Genomic DNA, 20,484 nt, shown 5'->3' with positions numbered 1-20,484 from the left:
CTTGTGTTTACTTACCTAATTTCGGTGGAGGGACAGTATCATAGAGGGAATTATGTACTAAAAAGTATATTCTGATATATAGTATCTCCACGTTGTAGATTCTAGGCTATGACTAGGCTTATCCAAAACATTTATGAATGTTTGTGTAAAGATAAAATCTGATGCTCATCATCAAGATCAGATTTTTTAAACTGATTTCCATGTTGTAGATTCTTGGCTATGACTAGGCTTATGCAAAACATTTATGAATGTTTGTGTAAACAGTTTGGTCTAGACTTTCTCTAATTGGAAAGTTTCATGAGATAACTTTTGTTGTGATTTGGCACATTTTACACTTGGTAATTTGAATTGAATTGAATCCAATACCACTGTCATTCACATCCGAATCTGGTTCTCCATGTTGTGCTTAATGAAACTCCCTCCCCTGCTCTCCCATTTCGCTGCCTTTAAGTTCTAGATCAGCATTGCTGCTGCTTGGAAGCTCAGGATTACAGTGTCAACATTGGTCCTGATCGGGGGCATATGTGTCCCCATGCCAGGTGTGTGTACTTCCTGATTTCTTGCATTTTGAAGCCACCTGTTTTACTGTACATCGTAATGTCTTAGTATGCACTCATCGAGGTTATGGAGGATTAGGAGCTTGAAAGCTAGGTCCTTTTCCAGACCTGGCACATGTTGTACATAGGCAGCTTTGGTTATTAGCAAATTTGATAATCATTAGTAGTCATAAAATTATTAACAAATATTGTTATGGGGCACCAGGAGAGAGAAAAATCCGGAGTCAAGTTCCTTGTATGGTCACATGTACTTTGCAAATAAAGCTGATTCTGATTCTGATAACCAAAGGAAAGGCAGTCTCAAACTGGTGTTAAGAGTGAAGTGTCAATATCTGGTTGAATTCGAACAGGAGCTGCCAGAAACCTGCAGTTGTCACACCAATATGCACAATCAATCACAAACAATGACTAGTTAAGCTATAACAGATTTTATTAACAAAAGTAATATCAATTAACAATCAACATCTCTTCTAATTAATAGAAATCTGTCATCGACTACCACCATAAGTCTCAAGATTTGCTTTAAGGTAAGGTTGAGTTAAGGGTTATGTTAAGGTAATGGTTAGTGTCAAGTTCTTTAGATTTTCCTCTTCAATTTCTGCCCAAACTTGAAAATGGCCTAGATTGCAACAGAAGACGCGGTGGACAACTCTTTTCTATTTCTTTCTTTTATTTAGTTTCGGCTTGAATCAGGTTGATAACCTTAAACACAAATAACAGGACAGAATTTTTCAAATCAAATCCATCAACTCTGGATCCTACACAGTTCATTGAAATCAAATTCACTAATTGATACACATAAATAAGATTTTTTTAAAGGACCACTACATGATTAAATCAAATCAAGCAATCAGTCATGATTAAATTAAATTATCAAAGATAAGTCCATTTGCCCAGCAAATAATTTTCATACCAACAGCGTCTCGGTGCTCTCTCCAAATTGAAGCAGGGCTGTTCACAGGTGCCTGCAGGCTTTGTCCCTCACTGTGCAATCCACTGCAGCTACATCATCTCTCCTCACATTCCCTGTTCCTCTTCAATTAGACTTTAAGTTGTAAGATGCACTCTCCTGTTCGGTGCTGCCCTCTTCAGTGTCATAATGGCATTCACCCATCCTCCTGATTTCCCTCTGCAGTTAAGTAATGTTTATTGTTACTATTGAATTAATGAAAGTTTATGTAATGTACCCAAAAGAGATGGAAATACGACTGTGAGTGTGTGTTGTTAGGGAGAGAGGGATGGTAAAGATGGAAAGATGGTAGATGAGGTCACGTGAGTGACGTCGCCTCGCCGTTTTAAGGAGGGTGGGCTTAACCATGAGGGTTTAAACCAGGGGTCCCCAAACTTTTTCCTGTGAGGGCCACATAACTTTTCCCTTCTCTGATGGGAGGCCGGGGTCAGTTTGTAACAGAAAAAGTGTGACGATCGTAGGGGTGCCTAAATGTAAACATTTATTGTTTTCCAGAAAGCCACACATAACCAAATATTAATAAAAAAGTCAGAAAATGAATAATAGCACTATTTATGAAATAAGTCCCTTTGCTCTGATGAAGTTTATGCGTGACACCACAACCAAAAGAATCCCACTTCAACACTTCCATCCATTCCATCTCCCAGTTCATGAGTCCTATTAGACCCCAAGACGTGCCCACGAGCTCTGTCAGTCGTGATGCTGGCAAGCTTTGACCGGTCCAGGTCTAATTCTTCCATGGTTTGGCATACTTTGCAAAAAATATCCTCCCCCGTCGTAGTCTCTTTGAGACTTAGGAGGGCTCCTTGCACATTTCAAAGTTTGCGCTAACTCCACGAATAAAAATGAGCAGCTGTGCTGTGTCCTGAGCATCCATGCTCTCATCCAGTGCTAATAAAAAAAGTCAAGTTCTTTCGTCTTCTGCTGCAGCTGGGCATATACATTAGCCCCAATTTCTTCAATCAACAGAAAAAGGTGATTGTACTCGCCAACAGATTCACGGCATTAAAGACATCTTTCTTCTCGGGACACACCTTCTCCGCGACAGCATTCAACATTTCTTGACAAATTCTCCATCAGTGAAAGGTACATGGTGTTGAAGGGAGCTGTGATGGGATTGCATCCTTAAATCTGTCTACAGCAGGGGTGCTCACACTTTTTCAGCATGTGAGCTACTTATAAAATGACCAAGTCAAAATGATCTACCTACTGCAAAAAAGCAAAACATATATTTATTTATAAGTATATTAAGAATTCTTTATATGTACAATGTATGTTGATGTACCTTGCATAACCGCATGGGCCAATATTGCACAACACAACACAATTAACTATGTACATGTTTTGTCATTACCTGAGTTTACTCTGATGACTTGCACTGAATGCAATCAGCCAGGGATGCATAGTCTGGACAGTAGCTGCTGACAGCCGGCATCAAGCACACTTCCTAATGTTCATCAGTCATGGTGGAACGGTACTTGGACTTAACAATCTTCATGTGGGAAAAGGCTGACTCACATAAATAAGTGGAGCTGAATAATGCAGTCAGGGAGGTAGCACATTTCCTCATGTTGGGGCACTTCACCTTTGTGAGTAAGTTCCAGAACTGTCCATGAGCGCTGGACTTCAGCTCAATGTCAGCTTGCAGTGTCAAAAACTCATCTTCCACTTGAGAAGAGTTCAGGTTCACCCGGAACGACGCTTCAGTGGCGGCTTTCGCTTTTGAAGTATGTTGTGAGAGAAATGACTGCTGTCCGGACAACTGGCATTTTAGTCCCTTCACCTTTCTCTTTCTCATCTCACTTTTCGGCGGGAAGTCGGTGTCGTACTTTTCTATGTACAGTCCAAAAATGCCGCTTCACATTTCCCTTCTTTGGTATTGCGATCGTACACTGGCAGATGAGGCAAACGCACTTCGAAAATGTCATCAAAACTCCTCCTTCCATTCCGTATGAAAGTGATACGTTTTTATTTTATTTACTTGGTCCAGATTCCCCACTCATTTTTATACCCTTTTAAGTTTAAGAGGAAAAAACGAGGGTTAAAAACTCGAGGTAACTCGCTAGCTAGCATGTTAGCTTTGCTGCACTTGACGTCGTTTGCGTGCTTGCGCATGTGCAGTGACCCAAGTGTCAGAAAAAGTCATCTGACTGGCTGCCCTGTATATCAATCAAGTGACGGGATGAATGATAGGCTGACGTCTATCAATCAAGTGACGGGATGGTTGATAGGCTGACGTCTAATTTTTTTAAATGTCATGCGATCTACCCACAATGCCTGCCAGATCTACCAGTCGATCGCGATCGACGTATTGAGCACCCCTGGTCTACAGTATTCTCAGAGAGGCATCTGTTATAGTAAACCTTTTTGTTCTTTGCTGTAAGGTCTGTTAGAGTTAGCTCAAGAGTTATAAGTGAATGGTCTGAAAGGAGAGGGTTTTGAGGGGCAACTAACAGGTTTTTACAATTTTTCTGAATTGTTAAAACATTAATTTCTGTTGTGTGAATCAATTGCTCAGTTGTCTAAACTCATTTGCTGAATTGAGCATCATTTTGACAAAACCATAAACTATCTTCACCTAGTAAAACACTATTTGCAGATCTCTGTCCTTCCTATTGCGAAACTCTAAACACATTTTCAGGCAATAAAACATAGTTCTCACTGTGATGCACTTGAGTGCCAATTTCTGATGAAATTCAGGCGACAGTCATAGACCATGTACTGGTGCATGGCATGACCATGGCGGCGCGCAGTAGTGCAGCGGCTTCACACGCTCCCGGGTTTAAGCCCCTTTTTTGTAGTTTTTGTGTTGGTCCAAAGGCCAACTCTACTTGTTATTTTTATTTGCATTAGGTATTTTGTTAGGTAATTGGGCTTAACCGGGACCAGGGAAACTAATTTCGTTCCACCTCATGTTTCTACATGTGTGAAATGACAATAAAGCTCCTTAAATCCTTGAATCCAAAAAGTCCAGCCAGACATCAGCCGATTCTCTGTGTCCACCATAATCCGGAGATTCAGACATGAGAACAGGTACAGTCTACTTTACTGTACTGTTTTATCATTGAAAGTTTAAAGTACTACTGTATACATGTTTCATTACATTACGTATATTTTGCACATTCTCTTTTTGCAGAATTGCAAGACTGCTATAGTGGGGTGGGAGGACACCCATTTTCATATCCCAGCAGGAGACCACTGTATCTGACATTGTCCATCAAAACAATGCCATTATACTACGGGAATTACAGCAACAAATTATTGAGAACTGTACTGACTTCGAGGGAATCAATAGTGTGAGCCTTTCCACCACTGACCGTATCCTCCATCTTTGAACGTAGGCTGGACACTTTCAATTTGAAATTGACAAATACAAATGCTAAATCCACTGAGTTGTGAAATCTTTTTTCTCTTTACTTTTGGAGATACAAAACGCATATGCTATACTTTATTGTGACCAGTAAACATTTCTCCATAAGCAACATGCCTTGACCACTGTGTTTTCATTTTTTGGCGTAGTGTTTAATGACTGCTCAGCAGTTTTTCTATTTTGTCCGATTTGTGCAAGATCTGACAACATTGTTTGGTTTTGAGCACATATAAAACTATTTTGAGGTGATGGTATGATTTTGCGCGAAGAATCAGAGGTTTTGCGAATGTAGTTTGAGCAAAAAATTTTGTGTTTAGAATTCTGAGAAAAGGACAGGAGGATTCAAAAAATGTGTTTTAGCAATTGTGAAAAGCTGTAGTTTCTAGGCTGTAGGTGAAAACCAGATCGAGGATGTGATTATGAGAGTGTGTTGGTTCATTTACTATCTGAGGAAACCTGTTGAGTTAAAGGCTGTCTTTAGACTGTCAGAGTCAACATCCATATGAATGTTAAAGTCACCCACTATAATGACTTTATGTGTACTGAGCACTAAACTAGATAAGAAGTCTGAAAACTCAGACAGTTCAATTCAATTCAGTTTATTTATATAGCGCCAATTCACAACAAAAGTTATCTCATGACACTTTCCAATTAGAGCAGGTCTAGACCAAACTCTTTAATTAAATTGTAAAATAGAGAGAGCCCAACATTCCCCCTTGAGCAAGCACTTGGCGACAGTGGCGAGGAAAAACTGCCTTTTAGAAGGCAGAAACCTCGGAGCAGACCCCGGCTCAAGATGGGCGGCCATCTGCCTTGACCGGTTGGGTTGAGAGAGAGAGAGAGAGAGCAGGAGAGCGACAGAGAGAGCAAGGGAGAGAGGCAGAGGGGGTGGGGTACAAGCAGAGATGCATAGCAGCAGTAATAATACCAGAAGTATCGAAATGTAGATAATGATAATGACAATGAAGTATACAGAAGGTATTATGGTGATTTTGATAACAATGGTAGTGACAATAATGGTAGTAGCTGTACTGAGTCTTAACAGATTTAAATCAGATTATGACTAAACAGTAGTAATTGCAGTAGGTTTTGAGCAGGACGACAGCAGGACCGCAGCAGGAGGTCCAGTCATGATCGCTAGGAATCTGCGGGACAAGAAAGCACAGGGACTCCAGGGAAGAAGTTGAGTTAGTAATATGCATTAATGGGACATGAATGTGTGCAGAAGGAGAGGGAGAGGAAGAAAGAGCTCAGTGCGTCATGGGAGGGCCCCCGGCAGTCTAAGCCTATAGCAGCATAACTAGGGGCCGGCCTAGGCCAGCCCTAACTATAAGCTTTATCAAAGAGGAAAGTTTTTAGTCTACTCTTAAATATAGAGAGGGTGTCCGCCTCCCGGACCGAAACCGGAAGATGGTTCCATAGCAGAGGAGCTTGATAACTAAAGGCTCTGGTTCCCAGTCTACTTTTGAGGACTCTAGGAACCACAAGTAGCCCTGCATTTTGGGAACGCGAAGTTCTGGTGGGATAATAGGGTACTATTAACTCTCTCGAATTTTACAGGTAGCCAATGTAGAGAAGCCAGAACAGGAGAAATATGGTCTCTCATGCTGGTTCTTGTCAGTAGTCGTGCTGCAGCGTTCTGGATTAGCTGGAGAGTCTTTATGGATTTACTGGGGCAGCCTGATAGAAGGGAGTTACAGTAATCCAGTCTAGATGTAATGAATGCATGGACAAATTTTTCTGCATCTTTCTGACTCAGGATGTGCCTAATCTTTGCGATATTTCGGAGGTGAAAGAATGCAGTCTTTGAAATATTTGCAATGTGCGACTTAAAGGACATGTCCTGGTCAAAGATAACTCCTAGATTTCTTACAGTGGAGCTTGAGGCCACGGCTAAGCCATCTATCAATGCAATATCACTGCATAATTTATTTCTAAGGTGTTCGGGGCCCAGAACAATAACTTCGGTTTTGTCTGAATTGAGAAGTAGGAAGTTGCTGGTCATCCAGGTTTTTATGTCTTTAAGACATGCCTGAAGCTTGACTAGCTGATTTGTTTCATCTGGTTTCATTGATAAGTACAATTGCGTGTCATCCGCATAACAATGAAAATGTATGGAGTGTTTCCTAATAATATCACCAATGGGGAGCATATACAGGCTGAATAATATTGGCCCAAGGACAGAACCTTGGGGAACTCCATGACTAACTTTTGAGAGTGTGGACGATGTATCATGAACATGAACAAATTGAAATCGCTCTGATAAATAAGACTGAAACCAGCTTAATGCAGTTCCTTTGATGCCAATTAGGTGTTCCAATCTGTGCAGTAATATAGAGTGGTCAATGGTGTCAAATGCAGCACTAAGGTCTAACAGTACAAGGACAGAGATAAATCCTTTGTCTGATGCCAGGAGGAGGTCATTTGTGACTTTGACCAATGCTGTTTCTGTGCTATGATGAGCTCTAAAGCTCAAAGTTATTATTTTGAAGAAAGTCATATAACTGATTGGCGACTGTTCTTTCAAGGATCTTGGAAAGAAATGGAAGGTTAGATATTGGTCTATAGTTGCTTAAAACCTCTGGATCAAGTGTGTGCTTTTTAAGGAGAGGTTTGACTACAGCTATTTTAAAGGACTGGGGTACATAGCCTGTTATCAGGGACAGATTGATCATGTCTAATAGACAGGTGCTAAGTAAGGGTAAAGCTTCTTTGAGAAGTTTGGTAGGGATGGGGTCTAAGAGGCATGTTGTTGGCTTGGATGAATATATGAGTGAGTATAGCTGATGGGGATCGATAGGTGAAAAGCAGTCAAGATGAGTATCTGTTTCTACTGTTGGTTCTAAGACACTAATGTTTGATGTTACATCAGGATCAGCCGAGGTCAGTAGGTGCTGAATTTTGTCTCTAATGTTTAAGATCTTGTCGTTAAAAAAGGTTATGAAGTCATCGCTGCTAAGGGTCACAGGGATACAAGGCTCGATAGCACTGTGGCTCTCTGTCAGCCTGGCTATAGTGCTGAAGAGAAACCTGAGATTATGCTTGTTATCCTCAATTAATTTTGAGTAATAGGCTGCTCTGGCAGTCCGTAGGGCCTTCCTATATAATCTAAGACTGTCTTGCCAGATTGAGCGAGATTCAATAAGTTTGGAGGAACGCCATTTCCTCTCAAGTTTTTGCACATTTTGTTTTAATTTGCGAACCTCTGTATTATACCAGGGTGCAAGTTTCTTTTGCTTTATGAGTTTCTTTTTTAGCGGAGCAACAGAGTCTAAAGTTGTCCTTAGTAAACTTGCAGCACTGTTCACGAAATGGTCGATTTCAGAGGGATTATTATATTGTTCACTCATATGGGGACATGATACTGAAGTTAATGACAATAGAACTGTTTCTTTAAATTTAGCCACAGCACTATCAGACAGGTATCTAGTGTAGGAGTTTTTTCTTGGTGGTATGAAGTCAAATAGTATAAATTCAAAAGTTATTAAACAATGGTCAGACAGAAGAGGATTTTGTTCAGAGACAGTTAAATGTTCTACATCAATGTCATATGTTAGAACAAGGTCAAGAGTGTGATTGAAGCAATGAGTGGGTTCATGTACACACTGACAGAAGCCAATTGAATCTAAGAGAGAGATAAATGCTGCGCGAAGGCTATCATTACTATCGTCCACGTGGATGTTGAAATCACCCATAATAATAACTTTATTAGTTTTAAGGACCAGACTCGATAGGAACTCTGGAAATTCCAGTAAAAATTCAGAGTATGGGCCAGGAGCGCGGTACACTACAACAATAAAAATTGGTTGTATTGTTTTCCAGGTGGGGTGTGAGAGAGTAAGAATAAGGCTTTCAAATGAATGGTAGTTGACTTTGGGCTTTGGACTAAATGATAGATTTGGGTCAAAAATGGCGGCAACTCCACCTCCTCGGCCGGTGTCTCGAGGAATCTGAGTATTAATATGACTTTGGGGAGTGGATTCATTTAAACTGGCATATTCTTCTGGCCGAAGCCAGGTTTCGGTTAAGCAAAATAAATCTATATTATTGTCCAATATTAACTCATTCACTAGTACAGCTTTAGATGAGAGAGATCTAATATTTAACAGTCCACATTTAATTCTCCTATTTGTTGTAGCTGTGGAGGTGTTGGTGTTGATCTTTATTAGATTTTTAAGTATAACTCCTCTTTTTGAATTTGGTTCAATTAATTTAAGTGGTCGGGGGACAGACACAGTCTCTATGGGATATTGGGTGGGTAACTGGAATGGAAGCGCAGAGAGGCGTGTAGGACTGCAACTCTGCCTCCTGGTCTCAACTCTGGGTTGTCAGGGTTTTGGTTTAATAAGAAACTCAGTCAGATTTCTAGATAAGAGAGCTGCTCCATCCAAAGTGGGATGAATGCCGTCTCTCCTAATGAGACCAGGTCTTCCCCAAAATGTCTGCCAATTATCTACAAAGCCCACATTGTTTGCTGGACACCACCTCGACAGCCAGCGATTGAATGATGACATGCGGCTAAACATATCATCACTGGTCAGATTGGGTAGGGGTCCAGAGAAAACTACGGAGTCCGACATAGTTTTTGCGAATGTACAAACTGATTCTACATTAATTTTAGTGACCTCCGACTGGCGCAGTCGAGTGTCATTACCGCCGACATGTATTACTATTTTACTGTATTTACGCTTATCCTTAGTCAGCAGTTTTAGATAAGATTCAATGACAGGAACTCTGAGTAAGCAGCAGCAGATGGCCGATGCACAACAACTAATAAAACTGGCTTTTCTGACTTTCTGACAGTTTTGGTGAGACAGGCTGAGAGTGAGACTCTCAAATGAACTACAGATAGATTTAGGTTTGGGATTAATCTGAAGACAGCAGCAATCTACCACTCCTCCTCCTTGGCCTGTGCCTCGAGGAACATGATAGTTAACATAACGAGACAGAGTTGATTGATTTCAGAATCAGAGAATCAGAATCAGAATTCTTTATTTGTCACATGTGGACGTGCATCCACAGTGAAATGATTTAAACTAACAATACCCTTCATCCCATAACCAAGTCTCAGTGAGACAGAATATCGGACTGATGATCAATAATTAGATCATTTACTAGGAGGGTTTTAGAATGGAGGGATCATATATTTAATAATTATCTGATTGTCCAATTCTTTCGTTAAATAATTGCTAGTTTGTATTTTTATGAGGTTATTTTGATTAACAATTCTTAAATTTTGTGCTAGTTGGACTGTTGGAAGACGTGGCACTGACACTATTTCTATGGAATTGTTAAATTTGTGTATGTATATTTTTATTTATACTACTTTTAACATAGGGCTCGGCAGTCCTACAGAAGCAGCAGAGATGTGTGTAACACAGCGACTCTGCCTCCTGGCCTCAACCCTGGGTTGTCAGGGGGTTGGTTGTCTGATAAACTTGGCTATGTTGGTAGAAATATGAGTTGCACCACCCCAGGTGGGATGAATGCCATCTCTGCCATCTCTAATAAGGCCAAGTTTTCCCCAGAAAGTCTCCCAGTTATCTATAAAGGCCACATTGTTTTCTGGACACCACCGTGAAAGCCAGCAACAGAGCGATGATATGCGGCTAAACATGTCATCACCAGGCAGATTCGGGAGGGGACCAGAGAATGTCCGAAGGTTTTTGCCAAATTAGCTTTGGTGACTGGTGTAGCCGAGTGTCATTAGCGCCGATGTCTAATTTTACTTGGCAGCAGCTTTAAATTGCCCTCTATGTCACCCGCTCTGGCCCCTGGGATGCATTTGACTATGGTCGCTGGAGTGGGCTTCACGTACCATACGGTTTCTCAGCGGGTGTGTCACTGAGTGGGGAAAAGCTGTTAGGTACATGAAGAGGTTTGTGGCGAACCACGGGCCTTTGTTTCGGACTACGCTTCCTTCGAATCCCCACCCAACTTCACTGACTTCCTGGCTGCTCGGGGGCTGCCAGGGGACAGCTAACATCAGCTGAGGCAGGCCTGTCTGCACAGGCTAACAGCTGCTGGCTAGCTGTCGGGGCTACTGGACTATGATCTGCAGTATGGAGTCGGGCCTCTAACTCACTTAGCCTCGCCTCCAAAGTTATGAATAAGCTACACTTTCTGCACATCTCACTCTCACTAAAGGAGCCAGAGGAATAGCTAAACATTTCACACACCTGCAGAAGACAGGAGAGGGAGCAGTAGAGGGAGAGCGAGGGGAAGGCAGAGGAGGTCAGCGAGCACGCCCTTCAGGAATGCGTCTAGTAGCCTCTAAGTAGCTTTGGCTCCACCTACATGGGGTATCTGGGGATTCATTTTACTGTGCAGTGGCTCTTTCGACCACCTAATCTCTTAGGGGGTTATTTTTGAGGTCTAATACTCCTGTGGGTGGTAACTAAATGGCAGTGTTAGGGGTCTATTGAAATAGTAACACCTTACTAACCAGTACCATGCATTGAAGGCAAACCATTCACACATATGCATATGGTTGGTACATAGTAAAGAGAAGTGACAGAAAAAGAATACCAGGAAAGGTGTGAATATGAGAACTGGCCCTGTCAACATTAATTATCTTGTTACAGTGGCACATAGCAGTAGGTAGGATATATTAGGTAGCAAGTGAACATTTTTTCCTTGAAGGTGATGAGTTGTAAGCAGAAAAAATGGGTAAAGATTTGAATGACTTTGACAAAGGCCAAGATGTGATGGCTAGATGACTGGATTAGAGCATCTCTGAATCGACTGGGTTGTTCCCAGTGTGCAGTGGTTAAGACCTACCAAAAATAGGCCAAATAGGTAGGTAAATTGTTGACAGGGCCAAAGTCCACTGATGCATATGGAGAGCTAATCAAAAAGGCTGAAAAGGTTCATGCTTGTTCTGACACAAAGATGTCAGAATCACAGTTTGTTGCATATGGGGTACATAGCCACAGACTAATCAGGGTGCTCATGCTGATCTGCCAAAAATTCCTACAATGGGCACAAGCATCAGAACTGGACCACAGAGCAATGAAAGAATGTAGTCTGATCTGATGAATCACATTATCTCTTGCATCATGGATGGCAGGGTTCATACATATCGCTTACCTGGGGAAGACATGGCACTGGGAAGGAACTAAAGGAAGAGGGCAGGTTAGCAGAGGCGGTGTGATGCTTTGGACAATATTCTGCTAGGAAACCTTGGGACCTGCCATTTATGTGGATGATACTATGACATGTACCAACTACCTAAACATTGTTGCTGACCATGTGCACCCCTCCATGGCTCTTTCAGTAGGATAATGTGCCCTACCACACTGCAAAAACTGATTCAAGAATGGTTTCAGGAACACAATGAGTTTGAGATGTTGGCTTGGCCTCCAAATTTTGCAGATCTCAATCCAATCAAGTTCGATCCATGTATGCTCCATCTCAGACCTACTTCATATGGGGGGGGGTCATAATGTAAAAAGGGGGAAATAGCAATTAAATTACCAGAACACACTCTAATTAACGTTGTCTGCCCAGAGCTAAAAGCCTTTCAGGGTGTTTTTCCGCAGGTCAAATTGTTGTGGGCGAATTCTCACGGTCCTTGGATACTCACGAGGTGGTGGGGCCATAGCACTAATTGGCGGCTACTGGCGACTAATCTCCTTGGCGAGGCAATGGAGTGATAGTGGAGTCGAATTAGCAGAAGAAGAATGGGTCCTTCTTTGTCTTGGAAAGATGTAGAGCAAGTTAGCTACTCTTACTGCATCTGCAGCCATCCGATGGTCTGACGGGACAATCCCTGCCTCTTGTTCAGCTTGTCCAGCTGGAAACACACACACACACACACGGCTGGGGTGTCTGCTCACCGAGCTAGGTGACGTGCACCACGTTGCTTCTAACTATGACTACTAGCTCAGCAGGTTAGCTGATGAGGGGTGCTTTGATTCTTGGAATCTTACCTGAATTCTTGTCTGTTTTGGTAGACAAAACGTGGTTTCTCAGGCTTTGGTTCGTGCATTACGCTGGTGGCTCGGCTTGTTACTGGAATAGGTCTCCTTTGTCTCCTTTGTTGCACAACAGGACTGTAACTTGTCCACTTGATGTTTTTAATTCAGACTGTTGAAACCTCATATTAACATTAACATACAGTGGTGGTCAAAAGTTTACATACACTTGTAAAGAACATAATGTCATGGCTGTCTTGAGTTTCCAGTTATTTCAACAACTCTGATTTTTCTCTGATATAGTGATTGGAACAGATCCTTCTTTGTCACAAAAAACATTCATGAAGTTTGATTCTTTTATGACTTTATTATGGGTAAACTGAAAATGTGACGAAATCAGCTGGGTCAAAAATATACATACAGCAACATGAATGAGCAATTTTGGAGACTTAGAAAGTTGTGTCAATGACATGAGCTTCATAGCATGACCTCTTAACTTCTTGTGAGTGATTATGAGTGACTACAGCTGGTGACTTCTCTGAGGCCATTTAAAAAGGGCTCATTGGATAAAAACACCCACAAACGTTACAATGGGAAAGTCAAAGGAGCTCAGCACAGATTTGAAAAAGAGAATCATTGACTTGAACAAGTCAGGAAAGTCACTTGGAGCCATTTCAAAGCAGCTGCAGGTTCCAAGAGCAACAGTGCAAACAATTGTTTGTAAGTATAAAGTGCATGGCACTGTTTTGTCACTGCCACGATCAGGAAGAAACCGCAAGCTGTCACCTGCTGCTGAGAGAAAACTGGTCAGGAGGGTGAAGAGTCAACCCAGGAGCACCAAAAAGCAGATCTGCCAAGAATTAGAAGCTGCTGGAACACAGGTGTCAGTGTCCACAGTCAAGCGTGTTTTGCATCGCCATGGACTGAGAGGTTGCCGTGCAAGAAGGAAGCCCTTGCTCCAAAAGCGGCACCTTAAGGCTCGACTAAAGTTTGCTGCTGATCACATGGACAAAGATAAGACCTTCTGGAGGAAAGTTCTGTGTTCTGTGAAACAAAAATTGAGCTGTTTGGCCACAATGCCCAGCAATATGTTTGGAGGAGAAAAGGTGAGGCCTTTAACCCCAAGAACACCATGCCTACCATCAAGCACGGTGGTGGTAGTATTATGCTGTGGGCCTGTTTTGCTGCCAATGGAACTGGTGCTTTACAGAGAGTCAATGGGACAATGAAGAAGGAGGATTACCTTCAAATTCTTCAAGAAAACCTGAAGTCATCAGCCCGAAGGTTGGGTCTTGGGCGCAGTTGGGTGTTCCAACAGGACAATGACCCCAAACACACATCAAAAGTGGTAATGGAATGGCTAAATCAGGCTAGAATTAAGGTTTTAGAATGGCCTTCCCAAAGTCCTGACTTAAATCCCATTGAGAACATGTGGATAATGCTGAAGAAACAAGTCCATGTCAGAAAGCCAACAAATTTCACTGAACTACACCAATTCTGTCAAGAGGAGTGGTCAAAGATTCAACCAGAAACTTGCCAGAAGCTTGTGGATGGCTACCAAAAGCGCCTAATTGAAGTAAAAATGGCCAAAGGACATGTAACCAAATATTAGCATTGCTGTATGTATATTTTTGACCCAGCTGATTTCGTCACATTTTCAGTTTACCCATAATAAAGTCATAAAAGAATCAAACTTCATGAATGTTTTTTGTGACAAAGAAGGATCTGTTCCAATCACTATATCAGAGAAAAATCAGAGTTGTTGAAATAACTGGAAACTCAAGACAGCCATGACATTATGTTCTTTACAAGTGTATGTAAACTTTTGACCACCACTGTAGATCATTTTTCTATATTGTTGAGGCAACTTGACAAATTTTAATTTGCTCTCCCAACATTTTTCCAGAAACAATGAAGACAAATCAGGCATTCACATCTGAGAATGTTGGTCATTTTTCTCAAGAATGTTTCATATCTAAAACCAAGTGAAGTGAATAATTACTGGTAGTTCTGGATGATTGTAGTATTTGTTTTCATTATCCACATGTCTGAGCGGTCAAAAACTGGTTATTTGATTCTTTACAGAACATTTGCTTGTTTCCATCTCTATCATAGATTTTATATAAAGAACTCATTGTGTACAGTCTGTGGTTTTTTAGTCTTATTGTTGTAATACTTGTCTCTTGTCTGTTTTGAGAGATTTTGAAGTTGTGCTGTATTTTCCTCATTTTTTGTGTTTTTGTCTGTCTCTTTATTAGATTATTGTTGATGATGATGACAGTAAGGTGTGGTCGTTGTATGATGCCGGTCCAAAGAGCATCAGGTGTCCAATCATCTTCCTCCCCCCAGTCAGTGGGACAGCTGAGGTGTTCTTCCAGCAGGTGCTGGCTCTGACAGGCTGGGGCTACAGAGTCATCTCGGTGAGAAAACATGGCAACTTCAGATGTTTTCACATTTTCATATTTATTAGGACTGTAACTTACCATTCATCTGCATGAAATTTTTGTTTGATAAATATAGTTGCAGATTTCATTTTTTGTCATTTGAATAATCTGTTAACCAGTTGTCATTTACTGCCAGTGTGACAGTAAATGAAAAATATGACAGTTGAATCCTGTGTGAAGGATTTTGAATCTGAAAATCTTGAGTCATATCATGAAACACTGACTAATGTCAAATAGAAGGTAATAGTAACAACATAATAAACTTTAAACTCTGTATCATATCCAGCTGCAGTATCCAGTGTACTGGGATCTCATGGAGTTCTGTGATGGCTTCAGGAAACTTCTTGATCACCTTCAGTTGGATAAAGTAAATTCTGAGCTTGTGTGTGTGTGTTTTCGTGTGTCTGTTTCCCACCCATACATGAATGAAGCCTTTTTTTTTTGTTGATAAACTGATCCAGTGTTAGTGCCTGGTTGGAAATATCAGTGAGCAGGATATAAGTGAGAGCCAGCTTTCTCTTGTGAATGAAGTTCCAGCTCACATTTACATGTATTCATTTTATTCAAGGTGCCGATGCCTCAAGAGGGTAAAAAATGATAGACATCAGTGAGTAACAACTCTGTGATTTTTGAAGACAAAAGTGTGCTGACTGAATTGAGTTCAGTAACTGATTGCAGCTCAGTGAGATTACAGAGTTTAGAATAGACCTCCTGCCTCACAGTGACAGTAGAATGAGTGGTAATCAACAAAAAGACTCTAAAGCTGAATGAGTTTCATATGGATGGATGCTTTTCTAGTGGCCACTCGAGCAGTAGTGACTTGACTTAATGTGAGCAGTTGCATGGAGCCAGAGGATTATCATGAGCTGTTTCTTGCTGGTGGAAGACCAGACCTGCTGTTGTATCTTGTGACAATAACATGACAGATAGCCCTGAATATTCCAGAAATCTAGAGATACAAACTGCCCCATGGAGAGTAAAGGAATAATGTTATGTGATCACACTGTGTCTCTTCAGGTCCATCTGTTTGGGGCATCTCTGGGTGGATTCTTGGCTCAGAAGTTTGCAGAGTGCACACACAAGTCTCCTAGAGTGCACTCACTGATACTGTGTAATTCATTCAGTGATACTTCCATCTTTAATCAGACATGGACAGCAAACAGGTGATTTTAATGACTCCAGCACAGATTTACCTGTGGTTGACATTCAGTATTAATGTTCATTTCTATATTCCTGCTCAACAGTTTCTGGTTGATGCCAGCTTTCATGCTGAAGAAAATTGTTCTGGGGAACTTTGCTAAAGGACCTGTGGACTCTAAAATGGCAGATGCAATCGACTTCATGGTTGACAGGGTAAGTGTTTTACTGAGGTGGTTCCTGTCACGGTAATATGTCTCTACTATGTGAGATATCTCTTTTTGATTAGATTTTGTTGGTAAAGACATGAAGCCAATGTTAGCATCTGTTAGAGCCATTTTTATGTTTCAATACATATTTATCACATATTTATCGGATTGGTGCAGCGACAGCAGTAATGCGGTTGTTGTATCGGTCCGTCGTGGTAAAGAGAGAGCTGAGCCGTGAGGTGAAGATCTCAATTTACCAGTCAATCTACGTTCCTACCCTCACCTATGGTCATGAACTTTGGGTCATGACCGAAAGAACGAGATCTCTGATACAAGCGGCTGAAATGAGCTTTCTTCTTGTTTGACGAGCCTTCCCAGGCTGTCACCCTGGAGGAGCTCGGAGTAGAGCCGCTGCTCCTCCACATCGAAAGGAGCCCGTTGAGGTGGCTCGTGCCTTTGTTTCGAATGCCCCCTGGACGCCTTCTTGGGGAGGTGTTCCGGGCATCTATTTATGTCATCTATTTATGTTAAAGGAATGAAGTAAGTTTAAGTGTAGGAACGTCAGGTCATTTTTAATTTATCACCTGTGGAAAGAGGGAGGGCAAGTCTTTTCTTTGTGTAGAGCCTTTTGTGAAGGCCCATCGAGAAGGTCTTTTGACCTCATGTTAGTAAGAATTTTTGTTGTAGAATGAAATAAGATTGATCAAGGAACTCAACATTTGGAATATATTTTGTAAGTTATTTTGGAACGTGGGAGTCAGAGAAGCGGAGCCCCGATATCATGGCACTAATTTAAAAAAATAAGAATGCCATACCATAGTCAAAAGACCCCGGATCCGCTGAAATCAAGACTGGACCCGTTCACTAAGATGAATGATGGAGCTACAGCAGGAATTTACGCATGGATTTTTATGAATGAAAGAATGGAAACGGCAGCGCGCTTGGAACGCCTCAAGAGCGCAATCAGCAAGACGCGAAAGAAACAAAGACAAAGCGGATCGAAAGGTTGGCAAATCAATCCCATACATGACTGAAATGAACTGCGGAGTGACAAAAGTTTACTAGGAAGAGTGAATGGGAAACGTAGCCTACGTATCCGGAAAAAATGTTCTTAAATATCTGGATAAAAGTGTTTGTGAAAAATTGACTTTTAATAAGACATTTAAGGCATCGCGCAGAGAAAGGTTGGGCGCGTGCACGCGAATGAGGTGAGAGCACTGATCGCTGAAGATGGAGATGCTGTGAGGATTCTGAATGGTGTGGAACAATTTAATGTGGCACTTAAAGAATTTAAAGAAGCTCATGCTGCTGTTCAAGCACTTTTACCTGTTGAAATAAAAGAAAATGAAACAATGGATTGGTATGAGCCCAAAATGGAAATACTTGAGAAATTCCTGTAGGAAGTAGATTCATGGAAAACTTACACGTCAGACCCTCAGATATTCGTAGCACCTCAAGATAGTGTCTCCAATATGTCTGAAAAATCAAAATCTAAATGTTCAAGACAATCAAAACAGTCAACGGCCTCATCAATATCTTCAGTTCGTTTAAAGATAGCGGTAGAAAAAGCTGCATTACAAACACGAATGTCTGCATTGAAACAAAGACAGGCTGTGGAAATGGAGAAAAACAGGCTACAAGCCAAATTGGAAAGAATGGAATTAGAAACTGACATAGCTGCGTCTGATGCCAAATTAAAAGTTTTGGATAGTTTTTGTGTTACTTCTGACATTCAACCTGCAGGACAGGATGGCATGAATAAATATGTGGATTCTAACATGAAAGAAGAGGCTGCTATAGAGGAAGCTATATCCCATGTCAAATACAGAGAATTAGGAGCTATACCTAAAACACTTCTTCAGAGGCTGATGATTCAGCCATCTAAACCAAGTAGCTCTGATTCAGCTGCAAACCAGGATCTGAGAGCACTGGACCCTCCAAGCAGTGTCACTTCAGAGGAGACTGAAACAAATAACCACAGTAGGGAGCTATTAACTGTAATCCAGAAACAAAATGATATTGCAGATCTACTGATGTTGCAGCATAAAGAATCCTCCCTCCCCTCCAGACAAGTTCCAGTATTTGATGGTGACCTTCTAAGCTTTCAGACATTCATACGAGCATTCAAGCATGGTATTGAAAATAAAACCAGTAATGATGAAGACAGACTTTACTACCTGGAGCAGTACACTAGTGGTCAACCCAGGGAACTGGTGAGAAGCTGTTTTCATATGAACCCAAATGAATGATATGCTGAAGCACAGAAACTACTGAAAGTTCACTTAGGAGATGGAACAAAAATTGCAAATGCCTACATAGAAAAGGCTCTCAACTGGAACACTATTAAATCTGATGATGGACTTGCATTACATGCCTATGCACTTTACCTTAGAGGATGTTGTAATGTTATGAAAGAATTGAAAAGCATGGAAGAACTGGATCTTGTATCAAACATAAAGCTTATTGTACCAAAACTGCCATACAAACTCAAGGAAAGGTGGAGGATGACAGCATATGAACTCATGGAGGAAAGAGGGCAAAGAGCCACATTCTCTGATGTTGTTGCATTCATTGAAAGACAAGCCCATATTTTGCAAGACCCCATTTTTGGTGACCTTCAAGACTCAAAAGAATCATTGCAAAAGATAATCAAAAGCAACTAACAACAGAATTCAAACAACAATCTAAGCATAAGGGGGAGAGTAGCAACTTTGCTATAGCAATTGAAATAAAGAACAGTAGAGTTTTAAGTCAAGAAATGAACCAGCATCCTAACAAATACATAACCAAACGACATGATAATAATTGTTTTATCTGCAATGCAGACAGTCATCTGATGAATGTGAAATGTTGAAGGCTCAACCACATGATGCTAAAGTGCAATTGTTAAGGAAAAATGGGATCTGCTTTGGCTGTCTAAACAAAGGTCACATGAGCAAAACCTGTAAAAGGAGGATGACATGTCAGCACTGTCATGGAAAACACCCTACCATACTGCACACTGAGAAAGCTGCTGAAAATAAACAAAACATTATGGATAAAAGAAGAGGAACTGTCAGTGGAACTCGTGCATTAGTGGACATGGAAGAAGATATTGGGGCTGGTAAAGATTGTAAACTGTCCATAGTTCCTGTACAGGTGAAAATGGCAAAAGGCAACAAAACAATCCTAACCTAAGCCTTTCTTGACCCAGGTAGCACAGCAACATTTTGTACAGAAAATCTTATGAGACAACTAAATTCTACAGGTCGAAAGACAAAAGTTATCTTACAAACAATGGATCAGAATAAGCCAGTCAATAGTTTTGAAATCACTGGGCTACAGGTGGGTAATTTGGATGGAAATAATTTTATTGGTCTACCTAAAACATACACTCAAACAAAGATGCCGGTGACAAAGGAGAACATTCTTTCTCAAAAGGATCTCTATGAGTGGCCGTATTTGAAGGAAATACAGTTGCAAGAGATTGATGTGGATGTGGAACTCTTGATTGGAGTTGATGTTCCCAAGGTTATGGAGCCCTGGCAAATTATAAATAGTCAAGGCAATGGTCCCTATGCTGTAAGAACTCTCAGGATGGGTGGTAAATGGACCACTTACTTAATCTTCAGCTGTGGATAAATATGGTAGGCCTGTGGCATCAATAAATCGCATCAGACTTGAGAAACTTTCAGGCCTTCTTGTAACCCCCACCATGACTTCCCAGAGAAGGGGTATGAGGAGAACCCCAAATGTCTGTTGAAGATTGCAAATTCATGGAGCTGGTTTCAAGTGCTGCCACACTGAAAGATAATCATTATTACTTACCACTGCCACTTCGCCATAGAGATGTTACTATGCCAAATAATTACCAAGTGGCTGAGCAGCGAGCACATTATCTT

At 41.2% G+C, this 20,484-nt stretch overlaps 1 protein-coding gene across 3 annotated transcripts in view; it reads left to right on the top strand.

Moving 5' to 3' along the window:
* spg21 (SPG21 abhydrolase domain containing, maspardin) overlaps positions 1 to 20,484 on the top strand; it is a 44,758-nt gene that overhangs the window by 9,791 nt on the left and 14,483 nt on the right. For 2 of the 3 annotated variants that reach the window (XM_046415161.1, XM_046415941.1), the window contains exons 3-6: positions 15,072 to 15,233; positions 15,544 to 15,624; positions 16,275 to 16,420; positions 16,502 to 16,610. In XM_046415161.1, the coding sequence (XP_046271117.1) occupies positions 15,072 to 15,233; positions 15,544 to 15,624; positions 16,275 to 16,420; positions 16,502 to 16,610 (498 nt within the window). The remainder of the gene's footprint in view (positions 1 to 15,071; positions 15,234 to 15,543; positions 15,625 to 16,274; positions 16,421 to 16,501; positions 16,611 to 20,484) is intronic. The other variant, XM_046416695.1, reaches the window with a different exon arrangement.

The sequence above is a fragment of the Scatophagus argus genome, chromosome 1 (genome assembly GCF_020382885.2).
Source record: "Scatophagus argus isolate fScaArg1 chromosome 1, fScaArg1.pri, whole genome shotgun sequence".
Taxonomy (NCBI): Eukaryota; Metazoa; Chordata; class Actinopteri; family Scatophagidae; genus Scatophagus; species Scatophagus argus.
Note: the sequence above shows the minus strand (reverse complement) of the source record. Positions and strands in the feature narration are given on the sequence as shown.